Source organism: Chiroxiphia lanceolata, chromosome 2 (assembly GCF_009829145.1).
Source record: "Chiroxiphia lanceolata isolate bChiLan1 chromosome 2, bChiLan1.pri, whole genome shotgun sequence".
Lineage (NCBI taxonomy): Eukaryota > Metazoa > Chordata > Aves > Passeriformes > Pipridae > Chiroxiphia > Chiroxiphia lanceolata.
Window position 1 is genome coordinate 41,172,048 of NC_045638.1, and position 26,129 is coordinate 41,198,176.

General features: G+C 39.1%; 1 protein-coding gene across 9 annotated transcripts in view; it reads right to left on the reverse strand.

Moving 5' to 3' along the window:
• The window catches only part of FARP1 (FERM, ARH/RhoGEF and pleckstrin domain protein 1), a 204,992-nt gene that overhangs the window by 152,071 nt on the left and 26,792 nt on the right, over positions 1–26,129 (reverse strand). For 8 of the 9 annotated variants that reach the window (XM_032681067.1, XM_032681066.1, XM_032681060.1 and 5 more), the window contains exon 2: positions 12,897–13,092. In XM_032681067.1, the coding sequence (XP_032536958.1) occupies positions 12,897–13,067 (171 nt within the window). In that variant the 5' untranslated portion in view covers positions 13,068–13,092. Of the gene's footprint in view, positions 1–12,896; positions 13,093–14,822; positions 14,881–26,129 lie in introns of those variants that run through there. The other variant, XM_032681061.1, reaches the window with a different exon arrangement.

Below are 26,129 nucleotides of genomic sequence, written 5' to 3' on the forward strand. Positions count from 1 at the left end.
AAGTGTTAATTGTTTTGGGATATCTCTACTGATTGAGTTATTTTGGGTATTTTTATTGAAAGTATTTGCTTCACTCAAATATATTTTAGACCACTGTAATTTAGATTCAATATATTATTTTAAAGACAATTCTCCGGACATCAACATTGACAATACCAAAACCAGAATTAACAGATTGGTCCTTTTCTGCCACTACAGAACATGGATAGAAAGGAAGAGGCTGTTATAACACAGTTGCACATACAACTTTATGTCTCTATATGCAGTATCTTAGGTACAGCTTTTAGTTCAAATTAATCATATTAATGTAACAGATTTGCAATGTGCAGTTATTTTTTAAGAGTTACATCATTAACTTTCTGCTATGTTTAAGCATCTGATAGGAGGCAATTAAACAGAGGAGTGAGTGAGTGCTTCTGCTTCCAATTCTGACAGACTGCACTGTGCAGTCACCGTCAATTTCTAGTGCTCCGCCTTTATGTGACTGTGTCATGCTGTGATATTTGAGATGTGAAAGCAACAGAACACCAGTGTTTTAAGTACAGACAGAAAAAAATTATTTCAGGTAAGTTACAGAGTATATAAGTCCAGAATAACAATTTTCTCCTTCTCTTAGTGAGCTTTCTTATACATCTGCATCTTTAGAGGCCCCTTTTTCCCACCTATCCTACCCTTTCTCCATTACTCTCTTGACTGCACTTGATCTGCCACTAAAGCAGATTTGCCCTTCACCTAACCCTCTGCTAGTCAGTCTATCCACAGATATTACTTTTCACTAAAACATAATCATCACAAATAATAATAATTAGCCCATTTCTGTGCTGCAGTTTAAATTGAGTAGCTCAAACCGTACAGAGCAGAGATTAGTATTACATCCATCAACTTAGAGGAAGTAAAAGAAGCAGCAAATAGCTAGAACTTTCTGCCACAGAAGATTGTGGAGGTAGGAGGTGTCAGCCGATTCAAAAGGGTCTTTGGGTACTAGGGAATAACAAGAGAAAGGAAGAGGAGCGAGCTCATGTGCCAGGTTGGGAGACAAAATGTAAAGCCAGTCTTAACTCAGGGGGGCATTTATGTTTCCATGAAATGATTTCATCAGAGAGCGTAAGGGAAACAGAAATAACAGAAGAACAAAACAAAGACAACAAGCTTACTATCTGGCATGCTAGAAGATGTTGCCACTGCTTGAGCTGTACCCCAAGGCTATCCTCATAATTGTATCCATATAGTTATAGTTGTTTCCTCAGAGTTGTAAATAAAAGAGAACGAGGGAGCAACCCCAAAGACCAGAAATGTATGTACTGACTCACAGGTCAGGACAAGTCCTCACTCAAAGCTAGCATTATCTCAGACAGCTCTCCTTGGAATGGCCTAAAACACAGCCAGAAACCCAACTAACAACTAAGGAGTGGGGAAAATCATAGGCTAGGGTTCCAGCTCACTCTCAAGTCCTCTGAGACACCACTATAGGAATGTAAAAGAAAACCACTGGGGGACTGAAGCCTGAAAGTGAAGGCAAAGGCATTCCCTTAACAGAGAGGCTCCACTTGTTGCTTCGGTGCTTTTCAGGGCCAGAACTGTGTAACAATTGTGACAGATGAAGAGTTAAAAATAACTTATGATGATGAGGTAGAGGGTATATACATACCCAAGCACTTCACATCCCAGTGCAGTGGTTTTCAGCCCAAGGACCCAGGAATCCATGGACCATTTCTACAAGCAGCAAGTTCATTGACGTGGTATTGCCTTCCACATGCTTCCATGACCTTTTCAAAGGACTTTGCACCAGCACTAGACAGCCTTTTGGGACCTTCAAATGTCCCCAGATGAAAACAGTGGTGATTGGTAACCTCTGTCCACCTGGGAAATATCAATGTGAGGGTCTGACAGCTACAAAGGACAAATGTGAGTGGTACTGAGATGTTTGTAGGAGAGGAGGACAAGTTACTTATTGTCAGGAATAATCATACTTCATAGTCATATTATCCAGGCTTCTCCAGTTAAATAAGCATCTCCTGCTAAAACATCTTGCTAATTTGAAATAGAAAATTTAAATGTTAACACCTCAGCTATGAACAGATTAAAAAATATTAGTTTGTGTTTATTATTTTAGTTATTTAATCCTTTCATGCTACTTTGTTGTCAGGTGAACACGTTTCATCTTCAAGTAATTATTTGACAGGAATTAATTAATTCTGAGAGTGCTGAAGGAGTTAACTTTCAGCTGAACTCTCAGTTAAATATTACAACAGAGGTTGAGAACTTGAGTTCTGGGTTTTTTTCTTCCCCCATGGCATCCTAAACAGAAGAACCTCAAAGCAAAAAAAAAAAAAACCACACACTAAATCCAAAACACATAAGGAATTTACTTCACAGATATACCTGTACTGGAAATCAGTTCATTTCAGTGTAACAAGCAGCAACAGTGTTAAAAGACCCCACAAAGACTTGTTCCCTCAGCCCAAGAAAATGCTGAACTGTTTCCTCAGCAACCTTTTGTCACTTCTCCTGGCTAAGTTGTGTGTATGTGACCTTCCCGGTAATGAAACGTAAGCAACACAGATCTGAAAGGCTCTGCAGAGAATTGACCTTTCCAGTGGAAGGCACAGGTATCTGTTTAAGGTTGCTTGTTTCATGGAACAGATACAAAAAGCAATAGCCCTGACTCAAGTCAGCACATGTAAGTGAAACAAAAAGATTACCTGCTCCTTAGTCTATTTGTCTAACAACAGCAATCAAAGGCTTCGTAGAAAAAAAAGTCTGAAAATTTAGCTCTTCTACAGCTGGTGTGAATCCAGGTTTTCATGAGATTTTCAGAGGGACTTGCTGACTTTTTTAAAGCAGATGCAGTTATGAAAGTCTCTTCTGTTCACAAAGCCTGCTTTCCTGCAGCTTGCTATTTCTACCTTGCTCTTCCTGAGATTGCCGAAGTCATGGAGCTGAGCATGTTGTGACACAATCAGCCACATGAAGCATTTGCTTTCCACTTTAATTTTATTTTTAGAATCATCTATAGTCTTTCAAAGCACATCTACCCATACCTTGACATGAAGTAAAAAACTACAAAGAAAACCTGAAGGGTCTGACGAACGCTAGAACATAAGCTTATGACTTGTCTCCAGTTTATAAAATGACTACTGCCTTGTTTCTCTTAAAAACCCACAGATATGGCTGCAAATCCTCATTTGCCACATAGAAATCTGACGGTTTCTACCTCAGAGCTGCCAGTTGCCAGCTTAAAGTGACAGACTTTCCACTGGTGACTCTCAGCTTCAACTAGACAAAAAATTCTAGAACACATTACTCCTGAATCCTTACAGTTAAGTGTTTCCTAGGCCTGTGGGCAATCTGCTCACTGCTGGCCTTGCCTTGAGCCAAGAGCTGGACCAGACTACTTCAAGAGTCCCTTCCACTCTATATCACACTATGAATGAGTATACAAGTGCTTTCATGAAAAGTGTTTTCTTTTGCCAGTTGCCAGTGTTTGTCTTTGACTGCAGAGGTGTTCCTGAATTACTCTGGAACATCTAAGAGCAGAATATACTGGGCTACATATACTTTTGGTTGCAGTGCTGGTCTGTGTGAATCCAACACTAAAAACTACTTGGTAAGATCCTTTTATAATTGCTGTAAGATATCTTTTTATATAAGATATAAAAAGCAGAGCATTGACGAAGCATTCTCTTTTACATTAGTTCACATGTATTACCTTAATTAATTCTGCAAAATCCCTTTTTTTTCAAGTCTGTTCATCAAAATTGTGGTATCTGAGATTTGTTTCTATATTCATCACTCTTGGAGGAGACTCCTGGATCACATCATTGTATGATGTAACCCAGCTTATTTCTAGCAACTCCAGTCAACCAAAGGCAATGTAAAGTGGCTGAGGATCCTGCTTATCACTGCCAGTAATCAGAAAGGCAAGGTGCTCCCCTGACTTACGGTCACTCTAGATCCAGTACCAGCTGCTCTGGCCAAATGTGCTCCTTGCAAAAGACCAGAAAGAGAGCTCTACAAGGAGCCATCCATACAGAGGATACAAAGATGAATGTTTTCTAAGAAAGGACAAAACTGAGATGTTAGATGGGGGTGATATGACAGAAGGGAATAAAACTGAGCATCTGCACCAGGGAATGAAGCAATGAAATCTGAAGAGTCATTTAAGAGCAAAAGGTCCCCTTTTAAGCACGAAGAACTAGCCTCTGAATACTAAGCAACAGCTACACACAAATACTGTCTACTATCTATCAAATGGAGATTGTTTTAAATTCAATAAGAACCATATGAAGACATTATGTCATGAGAATAAGACCAGAATTATGAAAGCAAGGCAAACTGAAGAAAAAAAGAAGGAATGACTCCAGGTTCAATCAGAAAACCAGGTAGGAAGATAACAGTTAAAAAAATGATAAGAAAAACCCCCTGCTGCTGTGCTCTGCATGAATATTTTCACCTGCCAACAGGCCATCAAAAAGCAAATTGGCACTAAGTCATAACTCACCATTTGCTATTTATATTCTGGCAGCGTTATGTTTGTACAATTTCTATCAGTCAAAGCCTCCATTTTGGGGATGGGGATAAGAAAGGGAAACATTGTAATCTACTTCTGCAATTGCTGTTTGTATTCGCTAAGTTATCTGGTGCTTGATGTGTGCCTCATGCATCACTTTTTATTCATAATTGACATATTTATCCAAGAATGATTTTAACACAGTAGTCTTATTCAAATATGCACAAAAGCTTTGGCAGACATTTTCAGCCATGCATTTTATGTGATTTACATATTGGCATGCAAAAGACAACATTTAATTGTGCGTGCATATTGTAACAGCCTTATCAAGGTAGCTTGTTGGAGCAGTGGAGACAAGTTTACAGGTAAGCAGCCTATAAATAAGTCTTTCAGAAGGCTTTTAAATCTGGCAACTGGTGGAGCCCCTTTAGGCTGTAACAAGATAAGACACACTGCTTTAATCACTGCATTCTAGTTATAGGGGTTTTAGTTTATTTTAAGCTAGACAAATTTCACTTTAATGAATGAGAATTTGACTCTGCTATTACAGAAAGCATCCCTAGTTCTGCAGTGCAGATTCAGCCTTTGAAGTGATGAGCGCTTTCTCCCCTATGCAACACAACATCATCACTGGAATGAAGCTGGCTGAACACCAGGAGATACACCCAGGACTCCCATGTATTTCCACACTGGTATCTCCTGTTTGTTTGGAGAATACCAATGGTAAGGAATTGAACCAGCACTTGGCAAAGGAGCTTTGGAGAGGCAGAGAGGACAAGGAGGATAAGCAATATAAGGTGGCATGTTCTAGTGCCAAGCAAGGAAGGAGACTGTGCTCTTGGCAAAGCATCACACTTATGCTGCATTTCTTTAGCTCTGGACAACACACACTTTTTCAATTCCAGAGGTGGAGCAAGGCAGCTGTTTTCTCACAGAAGTTTACCAAGTTCATTTATTATGCCCCTCCAGAACATATATCCAGAAGCACAGACGACTGTTTTGCATAAAGGGCTTCAGGAAAGTAACTTGAGCTTGACCATCTTGTGCTAACAAAGAATGTGCTTAAGTAAATCATGCCATGCATGTGCACCACTGCTGCACAGCACCGATGCACTCTTCCTTCAAAGTGCACTTTATTTTGCAACCTTTACACTCCTCCCAAAGGTAAGTAATATGGGGAGGCGCTCAGGGAAAGGAGCATTCCCGTATCAGGAACTGTCAGAAATAAGACATTTCCTCTTCCATTCTCAGCCATGCACCCAACCCTGTCCAGCTGCTGAATCTTCGTTCTACAGATTATGATAACCATTTGAATGGATGGAGACGGTAAGGACATTCCTTATCTTTATACCTAGCTGGTCTGCTTCAGGTATGGGTCATCCATTTCTATACTGGATGTACAACTAAGGTATCACAGCATTTGTCCTTTGATGCTTTTTTAATTGCATGATACTGCTATATAGTTAAATGTTACATAAATATGTTTGGACTCAATGATCTTAAAAGGCCTTTTCCAACCTACATGATTCTATGTTAGACCTGGGACAGAGAATAGCAACTTATAGGAATATAGAAGCACCTCCAGAGAGCAATTCATCTCATCCTAAAATACATCTTTGAGACAGGCATGATGAACAGCATGTTCAATGTACTATGCTTTCACACAGCTATGGATGAAAATTATTAGCTGAAGCTTTGACCTCCAGTTTTGAGAAACTTCAAAGATAGAAGAGATGAACCTCAGTTTCAAGGGGAAGGAAGGATGCACACAACAGGCAGTTCAGCTCTCCTCCCGCCTCAGACCAGAGGCAGAACATCCCTCCCATCACCCCTGGAACAGGAAAACGTAGAGCTAGAGGAATCAGCCTCCACTTCTGCCACTAGCCACCCATATATGTACACTTTGAAGAGGAGAGATGGCAAACACCTCCCACTGTTCCTTGGACATCTGTCACCTCCAAACAGGTGGCCAAGGGAAACACCCCATAGCTGAGAGGGAGCCCACACTCCCTCACAGATTCACCAGTACTGTGCAAACCAACCTGCAGGCGTAGAAACAATTACCAAAATCAACAGCCTGATTTCAATGACCCCTTCAGTCACTGCAGTAGAGTTCAGAAATGCTCACACATGGTCTCTTCATCCACAGCTGCCCTTCCTGTGCCAGCTCACACATTGGTGCATGACTTGGTGAGTCAGCTGAACCAAGAGAGGTGAAAAGGCGTTATTTGAGAAGCCTTCCCTGACTACAACTTACACTAATCCATTCAAGAAAATTACATTCATTTCCCAGTTATCTTCAAACACATCAATCTAGTGAGAAAATGGACTAGATCTGTTGACACTTAAAATTACATTCCTTCTTATTCTATTCATTCTAAAGAATGTTAACAAAGAAATCAACAGTTTTAACAGTCCACTACCTCAGGTTACAGAAGTTTGCTTGTGGATTATTCTCTCTCTTGTTTTGAAAAGCACACAAAATATTAACACAAAATACTAAAACACTCTTTCAACAAAGACATTCTAATCATTTGTCAACAAAAATCACAGTTTACTAGGTATCTACTTCAGCTATAATCTTCTACTGAGAAAAATGCAAGTGATGTGTTTCAGAGTTACAGAAAAAAATGCTTTTCTTGTAATTTCAGAAGATCGAGCAGAGTTGGCGTGACAGTTAGTGGATATTTAAATGCTTTATATTCACCGGAAATAGTCTGACAGCAATGGCCAAATAATTTCAGGCACGGGAAGAAAAGAAAGTCTCAGACTGATGAATAACTGACATTTGACCTGCTGTTCACTTCCTAAGCTGGAAAAAAAATGCAATTCATATTGAACTGAAGCTGAAGCTGGCTGAGAAAGCACAAAACACTGTTTCAGGTTTCTGCATTGCCTTACTGTCTCGTGCTCTTTTTATTAAATTCTTTTATTCACTGGTTGCAATTCCTTATGGAGGAGTGGGGTAAATACCTAGGACAAAGCAATTATCGTGGTCCATAAATGTTATAGAAAATAATTTAAACATTTATAAAACTGTGGCTGAAATTTTGAACTTAATAAAGTAACACAGCACTTGTGGAAATTTATAACAAAGCACATGTAATCTTTGTTATTAAGTATTGTGACTTTCTAATATTAAGCTTTTCCTGGCACACTTAAACTGGCCTGGAGTTGGTGGGGAGTACACTTTGCAGGTATTTTCCCTGCGAAGGGAATATGAGCCACCATTATGTGGCTGCATGAACAAAGAAAACCAGCCAAACAAACAAACAGAAAAACCTCCCAAACAAACAACAAAAAACCCCATCCAGAACATCAGTCTTAAGAAACAGAGCCCTGGCAGGATTACGAAGTCCTCCTCTCTGAAAAATTTGGAACTTGAGGGACAGAAATTCCCTGCCGAGGTACTACATCCAAACTCCAGTGGCAGATATATAGTTGTAGATCAAGACCATTTGGTCTTTATTCTCTTTATTCTTGAGTAACCTAAAGAAGATGAAGCCTTTCTCTTCTGAGAGAAAAACAGATTGAAATGAAATGTTTACAAATGACATTTACTAAAGATTACACCTTCACCCTGTTTTCTATTAAGAGATTCCTATTGCTTAAGAAACCTGGTGTTAATCCCCCAAAGCAAATGACATTTTCCAACCCTGCATGTTTCAAAAGGCCTGAATACATTCAGAGGGAAAGGAAGTTGACAATACGAAAAACAGATGTTTAATAAACTTGAGTAATCTGACAGGCAAGCATGTTTGGTCTTTCCAAAAGACAGCCACAAGAAGGAAGCAACTATTTTCTTCCAGACACAATAAAGAGGACTTTGGTTTGGTTTTAATTAAAGAAATCAGATCCTAACCAGAAGAAGAATCCTCACCTCCTGTGACATACTTTGATCTCACCTTTGATGGTAAGAGGAAAGGAACAGCTCTGACCCTTTATTTAGCATCAGTAGTATCATTCCAGTCACATCAGCTTCACTCACCCAGAGAGTAGGATATGATCAGTGACAAGCATTATATTAGTCAGAGTTAAACCTGGTCTGAGTCACCAGATCATCCCAGTAGTCTAACAAGAAAATCAGTCATGTCTTCAGCACTGCCTAGAAAGGAACAACACTGACTCTTCATGTTTAGAAGTAGTTTTAAAACAGATTACTTCTGGCTCTGAAACAACTATAAAAGTAAATACGATATAAATGGCATAAACACTAAACATGATTCGGTGTTCTTTCCCAGAAGGACCTGCAGTAGATGCAACCATCTCCTATTTTTACTGCTCCTTAAAAATTGTATTTCATTTTTACTTCAACTGCTTTGAATCTACAGAGAAGATCATACTAAGGCAAACATATGAAAATCCGTACGTTTTGCTACGGCTTTATGGAATCATTATGTGTACACAAGGCGAAAAATATTCTTCCTCCTTCGCATTAGTCATTTTAGCTAAAGCTGTTGTCTTCTTACATAGCAGAAAGGAAACGTATTTGATCATTCTATCAAGTAGTCCTAACTCAGCCAAACACTCGCTGAAACTGAATGCTGTATTTTGGACCTCTGCAGTCTTCAGTTAGCATATCTAACTAACTTTTAGTAAATACAGCCAAAGTGGAAATTGGAAACAAAAAGCAAGAGGCAGAAATCTATTCCACACTTGCATGCAACCCCTTCCACAAAGCTAACATCGTGACCAACAGCTGCAAGTGCTGAATGATCATGAACTCGCAACTCATGGCCTGATTTTCAGGCACTAATCACCTACAACTGCAGCTGAAGCCAGCTCTTGTCTGAGAGTTCATGACAGACTCAAAACAAAGGTACAGAAAATCAGTCATAAAATGCTGAATAACTTCAAGGGGGAAAGGATATTCTACATAATTTATTTTCTCATAACTGAAGAGGTAAAAATGTGCTCAAAGAGATAACTGAAGAATTTTATATTTTCCTTTTATGTTAAAGGCAGGAAATACAAAGTGGAAGTCATGTAATCTTTTTTTTTTTTTTTTTGAAAATAGCATTGCCTACCTTTCCCTTTCCTCCTCCAAACATCCATACACAACCAGTTAACTGGATGTATGTAAAAGATCCAGGATTATCTATTCAAGTTTTCATTAGCTTTTTGGAATATAGGAATGTTGGTAAATTCTGCAATGAAATATTTTTTGTTAACAACATGCAGCATAAAAGATTTTTCTTATGTACTCCTCCATTTACAATACTGCATTTGCAAAGATTGATAAGAAGGCCTTCCATTGTGGCTTCAGTTTTTGAAGCCTCCCATACAAACTCTCTCCATATACTTTGTGGGGTTTTTCCTAGGAAAAAAATACCATTTATGGGCCCAGATGAAGGCATGTGGATCTCTCTTCTCTCTTTTTTGTTTCTTTGGATTTTTTTGCTTGTGAGGAACTAATACAGTAAGTCCAACATGGTATGATTATATGGCATCAAAGCACTAAGCCCAGAAGAATTCATTTTCCTTTAGAAACTCAGATGAGACTAGAGTTACCTCACTTTTAAACAGCACTAAAGGCAGCAGCATTAGCAGGTAGTGGGAGTAGGTTATGTTTTCCTCCTGTTTTGTTATATACAGAACACAAACAGGAATCTCAAGGATTTTGCACTAATAATAGCAAGTCATCTGCATACTATGTGAGAAAAGAGATTGCTCAAGTGCAAGGATATTGAATCTTGTCTCCTGAAAGACAATTGAAAAAAAAACAACAAACCAAACAAAACAAAATGCAAGAAACAAGAAAAAATACCACACAATAAAAACTCCAAACCATGACAACATTCAAACAAAACAATAACAAATCCAATAAAATACCACACATATAACGTCTTATAGTTAATGGGGTGGCGGTGGTAAAGTTATAACAAGAGTAGCATCAAGTAGCAGAGAAGTAGGACTAGACAGATGGACAGTCCCAAGTGCTTCACTACTTCCCTTAAACTCAAGAAGAAGTAGCACCAGTATCTGTTTCTATTTTTATGCAGACTTTGTGAGTAAATCATAAACTGGTATCAATTAAACTTCATACCATCCTACAAGACACATTACAAGCAGCAATAAAAGCACTCAAAGTTTGGCTCATTTGCTAGCAGAGAAAGGTTTGTGCAGCAAAATTTCTGAAACTGTAGGAAACACAAATCCTTCTCAGTTTATACTTGTATCATATTTGGAAAGTTATCTTCATAATCGTAGCAGCTCAAGTTTTGGAAAGTGTAGTTCAGACCTTCAACCACGCAAAGTCCTTAATTCACCGCTGAAAAGCAAGCCCACAGATGTGCTTAGGCATGTATGTTTAACATCCTCTGCCCACAGCCACACTTGCTGCTCCTGAAATATTTTGTTGAAATGGCATCACTTTCCTTTTCTGTGTATACTACACCAATCTGGCTAAAAACATTAAGCTTAAAAATAGGGTTTCCAACATGAATAAACAGATGTATTAAAACTTACTCAGTTTTGTGAGATGGGACTAAAAATTAACTGAAAACTATGTGCATTCCTCCATTTGCGTAGCTTAAAGACTAAAGGGTTTAGGAATCTGCTGTAACAGATTTTATAATCTGGGCATCCTGCAAATTTCACCACAAGATTTGAGTTTCAAACCAAAGGGCCTTTCCTTGAGTAGTGATAGTGATGAAATAACAGCCTCTGAAAATAATCATATTGAAGTGATCCAAACACAGAGTTGCTTAAATCCCCAGGTCTTTCAGGGGTTGCTGAAGTTTAAAAACAAATGAAGTGTCAATGTCTTCTAATATTAAAGATCAAAAAAAATACTGTTTTCTTAAACTCCCAAGAGCAAAGCTGGCATTACATAAGTGCACTGCATCCACACGCTACTTTATATTTTCTTCTAAGCAATTTATTGAAAGCGACCTGATACCAACATGGCTCCTGCTAAGTGTTTGCACATCATTTTCAATTTTCAAAGCATGGTGAAGTAGCATCTGTAGGATGGGGGGAGGAAACCGGAAATAACAGTTGTCTCTGTCACAATAAGAATATTTGTTCCACATAAAAAAGCACCAAAACTTTTATTAGCATTTAATAATTTTAACTAGTACACTTTTAAACAGTAATGATTACCTAAAGACTGCTAATTTTACTGTTCGCTATGTGTTTGATAGGCATTCTCAAAGGCACAAAACCATAACAAGTTTCTACATACATGAGCATTTCACCGGATGGCACTTAGGTTTACACATAACCTGCCTGTCCAGAGAGCTAACTTTCAATCAAAACAAAATCCGAGACTGAACACACAGTTGTAGTTGGATCACAAACAGCAACAGAGGGCAGACCAAAAATCATGTGCATGTACACATAAAAAACAGACCAACAAAACCTTATAAACAGGTAAAACCATTTTTAATGGTAGTTTTCCTAATTAGAATTACTTCATCTTTAATATAGGGATAGCGCTTTTCCAGATCTTATATGTGTGAGATCTCTGTATCTCGCTGGGGATCCCCCATTTTACAGAAGGGAAAACTGAGCCAATGAAGGCATGGATATTACCATAGCTACAGAAAATGCAAGTAGCAAAGGATGAAATTTCAACTCAGGTTTCCATTTTCCTATTCACTGAACCCTGGAGACTTTGAAAAACATACATTCCAGTCCACACTTTCATAACAGCAACAGTGTTCAACCATCTTACATGTTAATTGCGTTAAGCATGGCATGTTAAAATCATTAGTGGCTACTAACAGATTTTGTGAAATAGAATTGGTCTTGGTATCAAAAGTAATTCAAACTGATTTTTCTGATCACAAACACACACAAAAGCAGTAATAACTCTGTGTCCTTGGCAAGAACAAACCTGGATTAATTTCAATGGGGTACAGAGAAACTTTAAATGAGACTGCTTTTCTTCTTTCCTTGCACTCAACGTGTGTGAGAGCATTCAGTGCATATAAGAGTGATATAAATTACTGAAAACTTTGATGATTTCAAGTTACTATGTTAAGGACTTGCCAGAGGAAAACACAAAAAATATCTGTATAGATCTATGGTTTACTGGATCAAGAGCAAAACAGCAGCAAGGAAACACAACAACTGTTTAGAAAGTAGAGGAAACCACTAATGTAATATTTAAAGAAAAAAAAAACTACCAAGGACTTTCACCTCTTTTGAAGCTGTTCAAACAGAAACAGAATAATAACTGTAATTTACAGTTGACTTCCATGTTCAATGTTATTCTATTGCACCACCATCTATTTAATGCTGATATAGTAGCCATTTTCTCCACAATATGAATTCATTAGCCAAAGAATCACAGTTGAAATAAAAAGAGAACTGGGTTGAGAACATGCATTTTTAGAAATGCCTGAATAATCTTTAGCCACCCCAACCTCCACATCCTTACCGGAATGTCAAAAGTTTCTTGTGTGTCATCCAGCATCTGAATTTTAATGGAGACAAGCTTTCCTGGAGGTGTCATAGGTGGTTTCTGTCCATGCTCCAAAGTACTGATCCCAGCATTTTCCTGAGCTCCTAAGCGGGATCCTGCTGTTGGTCTCTGCTCTGTTTCACCCATGTTTAGGGAAACACGTTTCTTATACCTGATAAAAGAATAAGTACAAAGAAGACTATGTCACTCATAAATAAGATGTTTTGCACATAAGCATCATGGTATATATCCTTAAAGCTGGCAAACCATATGACCATTAACACAAAGTAAGAGCCATCACGATTTTTTCTTAATGTATCATATGAAGACTAGAAAATCAGGCAAACTTTTTACTTTTCAAAATACACAGGCTAATCACCTACTGGGGTTAGGGCTGATAGACAAGCTACAGTAATGCACAATGGGAAATTATTCCTATTCTCCTGGAAAAGTAAATAACCACATTGGAAATAAGCATGACAGAACCCAGATTTCAGTTAATTATATAAATTTTTATGTGTTTATGAATCAGGCTCTTATCAGCCACAGCCAGGGCTGCCAGAGAAGGTAGGAAGGTGAGTAGAGCAGGTGGGACAACTCCCCACTGGCTGACCATCCTTCTCTCTTGGCTACATCAGCATTTTTTCCTTCCAGTCTTCTCTGGCCCTTTGCAGCTGCCACCTTGTTTAAGGGCCTCCGAAGCAGGAAAGTCAAAGGGGTACAAGATCACAACAATTACACAGCCCAAATATTTTGTTTTCTTTGGGGCCCAGAGCTGCTCTAGGCCCGGAGCCTGGCCTGATCCCACTGATGAGCCAAGGACCGTGAGGATGCATTACTGGGAAGGCCAGCAAAAAACAAAAGGAATAACACTGGTTGGGAAAAGCATAGGAAATCTGATAATCTACAGAGTCCTGTAAGTAGGAGGGGAACACCAAGCAATACACCTTCCTTGCCATTCTAGGGAACGGCTACACCTGCACCAGCTCGCCTGCGTTGCTCACTGAATGTGGATGTCTGCTCTATATCCATGGAAAGTAATCTGAGGAACTGGCTTGCTACTTTTGCTTTCATGCCACTTTTGCAACACATTATACAGTGCATTTCTGCTAAATAATTATTCCATCCTAAAAAGGGACAAAGCAACAACAGAGATTCAGTATGATTTTTCATTACCTAGCACAACTTTAAACCTCCTTTTTTAATTCAAGCACCACAGTTTTACTTGTTGAATGCTCCTACCCTCTTTTTGACACTCTAGCTGGGTTTCTGATGAAATCCACTGCTACTGTTCATTTATCTGTCTTGATAAATGCATTTTCATTCTGCATGGGTCTTATATGGTGATCAATGACCAAAACATGTAGTACACGGAAAGAATGGTAATATAACTTTACAGCTGAACAAAGACACAAGAAGAGTACCACTATACACTGCCTGGCTTTAACTCTGAGGTTACAATTATTGAGAAGCGTATATGAGAAAAATAGGAAGCACAAAACAACCTATGTATTAGTGAATGCATCACCAGTTCTACAGTATAGTATAAAGAATAGTGACAGGTAGTAAGATACCAGATCCCTCCATAAGGATAGAATAAAACCAGCCCTGTCTTTGACAAGATAAACAATTTACTGTACATTACTCTTCCATGTCCCAACTAATCTGTTCCCATAGATTTTTTACACAGTAAATACCAAAGAGTAAAAGATTTTAAAACAGCACTCCCATTAGAAGAAATCTTAGCTGAAAAGGAAGAGAATTAAAAATTAGGGATCCCACACTTCTAAATATTAGCTTAATAGGCAAAAATGAAGGAGAAATAAAAAACACAGGCAAGCTTTTGCAATGATTCGGCATTGGCCTACCCACCAAGGTTGGAGAGATACCAGTGAAACCTACCCAAGTCCATGCCAAACACTACTGGAGAGGCAAATTTTTCCTCAATTGGCATTGTAATCTAAAAATGTAAAAATAATCAATTAAATTTATCTTATTATTTAAAATTAATTAAATTAAGTCTTTTTATAAGACGAACAGTGCCAACAAGAAAGCTGCAGTTGGAGGCAGGAATTACAGAATTTCAAAATTCTGAAATTCCAAGCTCTACATAGAAAGACTCTAGGCCCCCTTACAAATAAATCTGATTTTCCTGTGTGTGGAGTACACAGGAACATTTAAAAAGGTAACACAGGCATCCAGTCAGGAAATGCCACTACATACAAAGATTCTGGTCCATGCTCATTTTAATTCAAAAGCTGTTTTAAGAGCTCTTCTGAAATCACCACGTATCCCAGACCACACCGACAGGGCAGAAAGGACCTCTATAACTGCTGTGTTACTACAAAAGTGTTTGGCTGTGTACTGACATTTAAAGTGGATGAAGAAGAAACCTGTTCTTTCCATTAAATTGTAAACATAGGAATCAATCCAGTCAGTTCAAGCGATACCATTAAACAAAAATCAATGCAAGGAAATATTACAAACATTTAATCTTTCTATAAATGCTCTTCTGACTAGATGATCTAGTGGCCCACACACAGATTCAGACAGGCCGATAACCTTAGTGAAACATGGAAAAAGTACTCAAATTTGGGAGCCAAAAAATGGAGGAAAGGTATAAGCAAAACTACTCCTTTATATAGCTAAGAGGCTTTTTATTATTATTAACAATTAGTAATATAGAAACTCTTTATATATATATATATATATATATATAACCATTCTGTTATACACACACACTTCCCTTTGGAAGAAAAGATCTAAGAACTATTGGCCACCCTGATCACAAGTCACTGCTACTTAGAAAATTAAAAGCAGACCTTTCATTTTTTTAATCAGCATGTTTAAGCATCCGTATGCTGCACTGGACATTATTTAAGGTTTTTTTCTGCATGACAGTAGTCTCACTAAGCTGCTGTCATAACACCAGCATAATATTTTTCTTATGCCTTTATGTAAGAGGCCTTAAAAATTACCCTCTCTAAAATAATGCAGCACATTAGTCAAGCTGCATACCTTTCTCTAAATCACTTTGATCTAGAAGACAGTGAACTAAGGTTACAGAATGCAACAGAAGAATATTAAGTAAACATTGAACAAACTTGGCAGGATTAGGATACCTAACGTCTGTCATGATGAAGAGATGGATCAGGTTTGGACAAAGGATAGAGAAATTCAAAGACACTCTAGTAGAAAGATGACAATGAATTGGGGAGGGTATTAATGAAGAAATGGCAGCAGCCAGCAGATTCCAAGGCTCTAACCAAAACATATGTGCAGGTAGACAACTAGTACAGGAGCAAAGAGAGTGGCAAACAAAAAGACTCATCTGAACCCTGAAAATTAAGAGTTTCTTTCTGCTCTTTTTGACAGCTGAGGGCACTTGGTCTGTTCAGCCTGGAGAAGAAGAAAGTGAGACCTCATTGCAGTCTACAACTTCCTCATGAGGGGAAGAGGAGAGGCAGACATTAATCTCTCCTGTGGTGACCAGCAACAGGACCTGAGGGAATGGCCTGAAGCTGTGTCATAGGAGGTTTAGTTTGAATATCAGAAAAAGTTTCTTCACCAAGAGAGTGGCTGGGTACTGAAACAGGTTCCCCAGAGAAGTGGTCACAGCATCAAGCCTGATAGAGTTTAAGAAGTATTTGGGTGATACTCTCAGGCACTTGGGGACAGTCCTGTGCAGGGCTAAGGGTTGAACTTGATGATCTTTGTGTGTCCCTTCCAACTTTGCATATTCTGTAAAACAATTCAGTGTTTTGGTTTTGGCTGGATTAGCAAATCAAATCGGCTCTCAGTAGGTTGGCAAACCCAAGGCCAGGGAGAGCTAAGACCAGCCAGCTGCTTGGCAAACCACTGGCCTGCCTCAAGCCTTCTCACCTAACTCTACCTGAAGCACCTGGAAGGCACAAAAAAAAGCTACAACTGCCATTAGATAGACTAGTAGATGTTGTTTTGTCCTAGCCACACATTAACAATCCTTTTATACAGATACTAAATGCTTAAATTAAAATTTTAAGGTCTGTATATACTTATGCAGAGGCTTGACAAAGGCCACAATGTGGTTCAGCATAAAGCCACCTTAGTTTTCCATGTCCAAAACAGCCACATTTCATAGCATCGGAAAGGTTCAGGCCAATCAAATTTTCCACATATTTTTCTTTGGCAGGATGAAAAAAGTATCAAACAGACTAAAGGGAGCTAGGAGTATAAACAGCACTTGGGGGTGGGGGAGAAGTGGGGGTGGTAGGAAGAGCAGGGGGGCAGAAATAAAGGGTTACAAAAATTACAATATACTGAGGGAAATAGAAGCAATAAGCTACTGTTTGAAATGAAAACAAAGCTCATATTGAAATAGATGCCACTCTCATCTGTTAACTACTCTGCTCTTCTAGTTCAAGCAAAGAGGATTGGAAGTTTGATGCAAGAAGTTCTTGGAGCCTGAAGAAGCATGTTATAGGGTGAGAATGGTACCATGTATCTAGGCCTTTTCCACTTCTTTTGCTTTACTTAAAACACATTTTCACAGTGTGAAGCAGAAGGAAGCACACTGCTCACTACACTCCTCTTAAAGATGGTGAAGCCTGAGGCACAGTGGGATGATGTGAGTGGCCTGTAAAGTCACTGAGGAGATGAGATGTAGGGCTAAAGCTGCAGCCAAGGCCTCTCGGATGCTGGCAAAACATTGTCTCCAAGCTCCTATGACAATGGAATACTTAAAAGAGATTAAAATAATCAATATAACCCATAACACCAGATGAGATGACTCAAACTGACTCAACGGCTTATAAGCCATCAGTAGGAACAAGGAAGGCACCAGAGGGCTAGAAAGAAACAAATTCAATTCAGATCTTCCAAAGGATAATGAACATGAAGCAGCAAGGAGAAAAAGATGCAATTCACACAAAGTGTTCACACATGCTTTTAACTTTCAGCTTCTTGTAAAACTTTTGGAAAGCCTCAGCTGTGGAGAGAACTACAACAAATACTGCTTCTAACACTCCTGTCAAGTACTCATGTTCAATTGTAAGCACCTTCATACTTGCAGGAAACCACAACACTTGACACACTGGAGTAAGTTTAAGAAATCATAATTAATTAGGTATAAGGAATGACAGGATAATATGCACAGGTCACAGGTGGAGGGCTCAGAGACAGCAACTGTGGAAAATCTCACTGTGAAAGTGAAGATGCCACCCCTCTCTCTGAGGTTCAGTCTACCACTGCACAAGACATTAATGATCCAAAGCAGAGAGAGCAGGGCATCCCTGCAACTGAGCCATCACACTGCAAAGGCTAATTTATCAACCAAGCCCACTTCTCATATGATGTGCTTATCCTTTACATTATCCTTCTGATTTCTTTTTTCCTCCCCATGGACAACAGCAAAGCAGGTATAATCATAGAGCTCTACAAAAGCACATCGCAGACCTGTACACTTTCAGTAACAGAAAATTCTGTATGTGCAGCATAAATTGTCAATGACACTGCATTTTCATTCATCTACCAGAATTACCATAAAAATTAAATAAGAGAGCAAGTTATTTGAACCAATATTAAAAAAAAAATAAATAAAAATTCATAATATAACAAGGAAAAGGACCAGGAAGACGGAAACCAAATTCAGTTTGAAATGATGGGTAGCAGACAGAGGGCCAATACAGCTCAGGTTTTTATACTGCGAAACGTTATTCTGGTAATTACCACAAGTCCCTGGCAGACTTCTACAAAGCAAATACGACTATTAAAAAAAAAAAATTAAGTTAGTCATATAAATATCCTGACCTGGAAGAGACCTGCAAGGATCAAAGTCCAACTTAAAATTTCTTTCATAAACCCCCCAATTTTGAAATTGCATAGAATTACAAAATGGCTTGGGTTGGAAGAAACCTTAAAGATCATCTTGTTTCAACCCCCCTGCCGCGACCAGGGACACTTTCCATTAGACCAGGTTGCTCAAAGCCCCATCCAACCCGGCTTTGAACACCTCCAGGGATGGGACATTCACAACTTCCCTGGGCAACCAGACACCTCACCAGTAAAGAACTTCTTCCAAATACCTAATCTAAACCCACCCTCTTTAAAGTCATCACCCCTTGCTCTATCCCTTGACATCCTCGTAAAAAGTCCCTCTCCAGCTCTCTTGTAACCCTCTCTTTAGGTACTGGAAGGCTGCTAGAAGGTCTTCCTGAAGCCCTCTCTTCTCTAGCCTGAACAACCCCAACTCTCTCAGCCTGTCTTCATGGGAGGTGTTCCAGCCCTCTGATAATCTTTATGGCCCTCAGAAACCATCCCCAGCACTTGCTCAGCTGAGAGCTCATGCACACCAGAAGCAGTAGCAGTGGAAGTTCATCTGAGAGGCAGCAGACTCATGCACACAGCATAATATTGCAGCAATAAGTGGCAATTTCTCAAGTCATGCTACATGGAACGAGTGGCTCAACCTCATTCCAGGCAAAGAACCACTGGAATTCCTTTTTTGAGTGGGATTCACTATGTACTACAGGAGACAGCTCTAGGGAATACCTAGAGGTGATTTACCCTTTTCACGAATACAAAACAAATACTCTCTTGTGAAAAGGAGAACTCCACAGCAGAGAAGGGGGGTGTTTTTTGAAAGCTCTGAAGTTACCATAATCTTAGGAGTCTTTGGCAGTTTCTCATGGCAGAATATAGAGGATTTCTCAGAAAAGCTTCTCTTTAAAGTGTGAGTTTCTTAAGGAACTACCAAAATGCACAAACAGCTGCCTCTCTAACACAACATTCATGTTTCACGTTATTCCACACAGAACCTCACATATCCTTGATATTATAAAAAGGTCCTTACAAAGAAAAACACAAATTAGAAATCTGACATAAATCCAGAAATTTTTCATTAGGCTAATTGTCCAGCATTTTTGTGGAAGCAAAGAAATGTAAAAAGTTATAAATAGAAAAATAGAACAAGCTTGAAGAGCAGTAGTGCAGACACAGATGTCTGTTTCTCTGCTTGCACCCTGCAGACTTGACTGCTCAGATTCTAAAGGAAGCCTAGCAACTGAAGGTAGTTCAGGGATTTGTGTTCCAACTCCTGTCTGTCCTTACTGCTCACATCCACAATATTCAGATAAAGAAAAAATTATTATAAAAGGCCAATTCATTCACAATATTCACATAGAGAAGGAAGCCAATAAAAAGCCAGTTCTTCCACACCACTGGGCTGTCTTCTAAAAAAAAAGTAAACATTGTGAGCGATGGCTGCTTCAGGAAGTCAGAAGTAAAGAGGCTCTAGGTGAGGTATGGTCAAGAAGATCGGCAAGAAGATAGATCATGCCTAGTCCCCAGTACAATTAGTGGGAAAGAGGATGGACAGGAAGCTCCTTAACTGGGCTTAATTTCTAAATACAGATTTATTTTTTTTCCTGTCCCTAAAGACACAGAAAATCAACTTTGAAAAACCTGCCTGTTCAAGAAAACACCATGGCTGTCAACTAAAAAGTAGACAGACTTGCAAAAGCAAGTCTTGGAATCAGATTCTTTAGTATTCTGCAGACTTCCTACAATTTGCAGCAATAAGAAATGTCCTCAGCTATGCGAGATTACCTGTAAAAGAATAAAATTCATCCCTTGTATTGAAAATAAAGAGAGCCCACAGAGATGCCTATCTTGGTCAGACTCTGAAAACCTCTAAATAACATTGTTTTATCCCTTAACCCAGTTTCTATGGGATGGTTATGCAAATGGACAGACTAAGTATTCAGGTTTGTAGAACAATACAATATGTTTAGTTGTTAACATCAAACTAGCTAGAACATGAAACCAATGTCTAATTTAGGGACCTAGGCAGTAACACAAAGCTTTAAAAAAACTAACTATTCAGTATATCAATAATGTAGCCTGAAATCCAGAATAATGAACATTTATGAATGCACAGAACATAAAACACCTCTTGCAAACCTATCTGTACAGCATTCAGATTGCCTTAATTAATTTCTGCTTCCACCTTTAGGGTCACTGAGCTTCCAACTGGAGCTCATTTATCTTCATTGCATTCAGGTCCTAAAACTGTCTGCAATTCTGTGGCACTAGTAGCTGTCCCAGATTCCAATTCTTCTGCCAGATGTCAGCAAAGAGGAGTCCCATCCTGCACACATCTGATGTATGCTATAATTTTTCCTCAACCACACACCTGTCAGTAGGTCTATCAACAAGTGCAGCAATAGGTTTCTGTATGCTTTTGCAATTGCCTCTGCGAAAAAATCATCCCCTATCAACAAATACAGATTGGTCTGTGAATCAAGCCAGTCTAGTCTACGAATATTTTTTTTTAACCCACAACATTAAAATTACTTTTGATGACTGTCAATGGTATTAAAAAAGTAAACATATTGATTTGCTGTGTGTAATGTTTTCTGGACAACCTTGCATTAGAGACTTACCGCAGGGAAGGAACATTTACTTTCTTCCTTGTATCTCACACAAGCAAGCAAAACTATTGTACATATGTCAGTGATCAATTAAGTAAGTAAAACTTCACATGTTCACTCTCTCAAAGGAACCCCTCAGAAACCTCTTCATACAAGTTACTCTTGGGACTGGTTGTGATCATTTCCTAACCTCTGGGGAGTTGTCTTCACTGTTTGTTCTTCACTACCCCTTCATGGCACCCTTATACCACGATCAGCATTACTTACTTGAATCAGGAATGCCAATGTCATATTCAAACCAACACGGCCAATTTTAAAGTTTTTAATTCAGGTTTTAAATCAGCCAGCTCGAAGACACTGTACAAACAAGTAATTCTGGTTATTCCTGGAAAGAAAATTAGTGTCTCATCTGCTAAGCCAAGGGGATGATTAGCTCCAATTGCTCAATTAGTGACTCTCACCCAACAACTATATTTTCACTTCAAATCCAAAGGCACAGTCTGAGCAAAACAGGGAGCTCATGGAGCCATGAATCTCTTAATAGACCAGAGGGAGATATTTCCACACAAATGCTTCATTTGTTATTAGACAAGTTAAAATTTGAATTAAATATTGCCCACTTGCTTTGCATGAAGCTCAACACAGTGTTCCCCATTGAAAGTACTTTCCTGACACTTTACTTTCCCAGTTGAACAGGCCACACCTTTTCTACAAAATTTCTGCTTTATCTCAGGCCAGGGACAAGGTATTTCTTCTTTTCTGTGAAACTCCCAACCTGTTTTCTGAGATGTTTTTCAACCTATTGACAAAACTGCTTGCATGAGAAATTATGCTTAGTAAGAAGGCGTGAGCTAGTTCTATCATATACTTACATATTTGATTTTATTGACACCCCTTCCATTTCACATAACCTGTCAATTCTGTCACTAAAACCTATGAAAAAGTAAAACTCAACATGCTTGCACAAGTTACAAAATCCAATGTAAAAAAAAAACTATGAGGGGAAAAATATTAAGAGTAAAGAGTGCATAAGACACACGCCAAAGTAACTCAGCTAATCCTTTACTGATGATAAAATGTGTTATAGAAGTGAGGGTGTACATGTTATCATTTTATGAAGACCTACAGCATTTTAAAGTTGAGATATAAAAACATCATCATGTGGGCAAAAAGTTATTTCACATTATGAACAGAAAGACTGTGGAAGCTTTATTGCCACATGGTAAATGCTAGGAACATATAAAGAGAGCCTAAGAAACCCCCTATTTCTTGTGTTTCTAGCCAGCACAGTTTCCTGATTAATTGGGTCATCACCTGAGCCCACAGTTTGTCACTAGAAAACACAAGCAAAGTGAGTAAAATCTTAAAGCAGTTTGGTGGTTCAACAGTAGTACGAATCACTCCTGAAGCCATTAAAAGCATTTTATAAAACCCTTTCATGCCATCACTCCACATAAATAAAGCTGTTGCACCAGCTGGAGTGCTCTGGGCTCATTCACCCATACAACACCTCATGTGAAAGCCAAGCCGAATGTGCTTATAGTAGAAGAAAGTAATCTGATTTACTTCCAGATTTAACAGAATTCTGAAAGGGATCCAGCAACTCATACTGAGCTTCAAGCATAACGTAGACATTTTCCATGAAATAAAAACATGTCAAAAGAATAAATAACACACTACATTAGCACTACTGTTCAACAGTTGGGGGAAAATCTGACAGAATCCTGTTTTTGAGAAACGAAACAGCTCAGGGGAAATGCTATTTCTCTGAACCAAGTATGAGTATATAGTAGAGGTATTCACACTGCCTAAATGCAAGCCAGCTCCTCCAGAAAGTGGTTAAGCATCAGAGACTAATTCAGGTATTCAGTGACCCTTCAGAGGAGCTTCTCCATGCCTTGAGCATGCAGGCCCCTAGCAGAAGATCAAAATGCAGCTGTCTGCATGCCAAGATCACATTCTCCCTCCCTCACTCTCTCTCCTCCCTCTCCTGCTGAGAGCCATTAGTTACAATTTGTTGCACTGATGGTGTGTTGCACAAGTAGGGAGCAAAAGCTGAAGCGCTTGCCACCACACACGTTGTGCTGCACAGAAAGGGTAGATACCCTTGTGGCACAGTGGCTCAAAACCACAGAGGACAATGACATCACTCTTCAGAATTATGCAGCCAGGGAAGACGCCTATCCAAACATGTTAAATTGAAGCCATAATGGCCTTGACTAGATTACTCTATGTCCAAAGCCTGTGATCAAACTCCCACATAATTATTACATATGTTTTCCACTAGGAAAAACGTATTTGTGGTCACAGTTATATGCTCAGTATACGACCCACTACAAAACCAGAAAAAACTCCTGAAGTCCTTAAATATTTAAATGTCTGTTCCCAAAACAGACTTTTTATAAGTTTGTAAAACTGTTTGATATAATTGAATTTAAAATGATTGTTTTGTTTGGTTGTTTGGTTCTTTTAAATTAAGTCTTTAAACAGAAGCCTTTATCATTCTTGACCAAGGAAATACCACACTTGGTAATGACACAGTTCCCGGCAAGAAATACTCATACCATCAAGAGAAAAATTGCTTTATGTACTGTTGTTTAGAAAACTACTTCATAGATTCATTTGCATACTGGTGAAGATAAAATGGGTCATGATGCATGATTGTATAATATCCAGATTCAAATACCCTGTAGTGTTTTAAAATTATATCTCTACTCTTTCTTCAAAAATTATTTTAAAAATTATAGCAAAAATTTTCAAACTTGCTTAGGTTTCTATCTCATTTCTCTTTGTGCAAATACTTGAACAACTGAAAGACTATACCTGCTCCAAACAGCACAGTCTGGACACCCTCTCCTGATCTTTCAAGCTAAAGTGCTTTTCTGTCTTTAGATATTTGATAACTCTGCATTTATTCAGTGCAGAGAAGACAGACGTACAGACATACTGTTGCCAGGTTGCACAGGTACATCCTCATTTATCTGGCTAAAATATAAATATTATATACATTGTATGAAGACAGACTAAGGTTGGTTTTCACATAAGACATATTTAGACTAATATAGCTCTATTAGGTGCTGCTGTGTCTGCAGAATAAATGCCCTACCCCACTGTAACTAACTTCACAATAAAAACTAACATAGATCACTCAAAAGCACAGCACTATTACAGCAAGCTTTAGAAGCTGCACCTACAGAAGGGCTTGCCTGTTCAACCACCCCATTTGTCTCTATCAACAAACCTGTTTCAGGGCAGATTACATCCCTGTGGCTTTTGTTACATCTCCAAACTGATTATTCACCTGCTTGGAAGTGTGAAAATTACCTGTGGAATCTGTACTTTTTACTACTAAAGGAGACAGTGGAAAGCACCAATTCTCTTGTTCTGTCCTCTTCCTTGCAGTGCTCATGAGAGAGAAAGTAGAAATACTGCCAAAGTGGCACACCAGTCTGCACTGATCTCCTCAAAATATCATTGGAAGTAATATTCCAAAACAGCCTTTACAACCTAAGGAAGATAGGACTCAGATCCTTTTTTAAAATTCAGATATTAAGAGGCAGAAGTTGCCAGTGAAAGATCAAGCAGAAAGAGGGACATAAATAATACATTTTAAATAATCCCAAGTGAATGCTGCCTGAAAGATTATAATGGGTCCTCTCAGTAAATACAAGGCTCCCAGTAAAGCAGCATGGCAGAGTGCATTTCTGCGCCAGGCAAACAGGCAGGCTGGGTATTAGATTGCTCTTCTTCCCTTGGAGAACATCCTATACTCCTCATATTCCTTTCTTGGCTCCTGAGTCTCAGGTAACTTTAGATTATGCTGAACACGGAAATCAGCCTTTATACCATATCCAGTGGTAACTCACAGCATATTCATAGCAGGCAAAGACCTTTAAAGAACCCATAACTAGTATCTCCCAGGAATTTTTCCTTGCTGACCAGGCTCAAACTTTGCACACTTTCCCAATGTCTAGCCACAGAGAGGGAGAGCACATGCCAGCCTGGGAACAGAGGAGCCCAAGACTCCTTTCATTTCAATGGCTTCCCAACTGGAGCAGGTCCAGGCTCTGGAGCAGGTCCAGGCCCTGGAGTGGAGGAAGCCCATCTTTCCTGTGCTGGCCATGGTGGGGCTGCCAGCACCCGAGCAGCAAGGAAGCGGAAGGCGTGCATCTGGAGTGCAGCACGGACAAATGCCAGACCCGAGGGAGATGAAGGAACAGACTGGGACAAGGGCCCAAAACAAGAGGGAGAGTGAGCACAGCAGGCAGGGAAGGGAGCCAGGGATCCCAAGGCAGTGAACTAAACAAGGCAAGAAAATGGACAAAAGACGATTGCATGTGAAAGAAAAACTGGACAAGGATGGGGAAGGGGGGCCATGACAGGCAAAGTATCTGGTCTCTGACAATGAATCTGGAAGGGAGGAGAAACTGTAGGTGAAAGATAAGCAAAGAAAAAGTCAAGAACAGGAGATAGGCCCCTAAAATGCAAAAGGATTGTCAGGAAGGGCAAAAGAAATGGAAGACGGGTGGGGGGGAAGTATGTCGTATCTGATAGAAAATAGCTTATTTCCTTGAGCATGAACTATGACATCAGGTTTTATTCCTGATGGATTCCTCAGGATTTATTCCAAGCCTGTCAGAGGTCAAGAAACATTTGGACAACACTTTCAGACACATGGTGTGATTCTTGGGGCTGTCCTGTTCAGCATCAGGAGTTGGGCTCAATGATATTTGTGTGTCCCTTCCAATTCAGGATATTCTACAATTCTGTGATTTCCTTCCTGAAGTCAACAGCCCTGTCC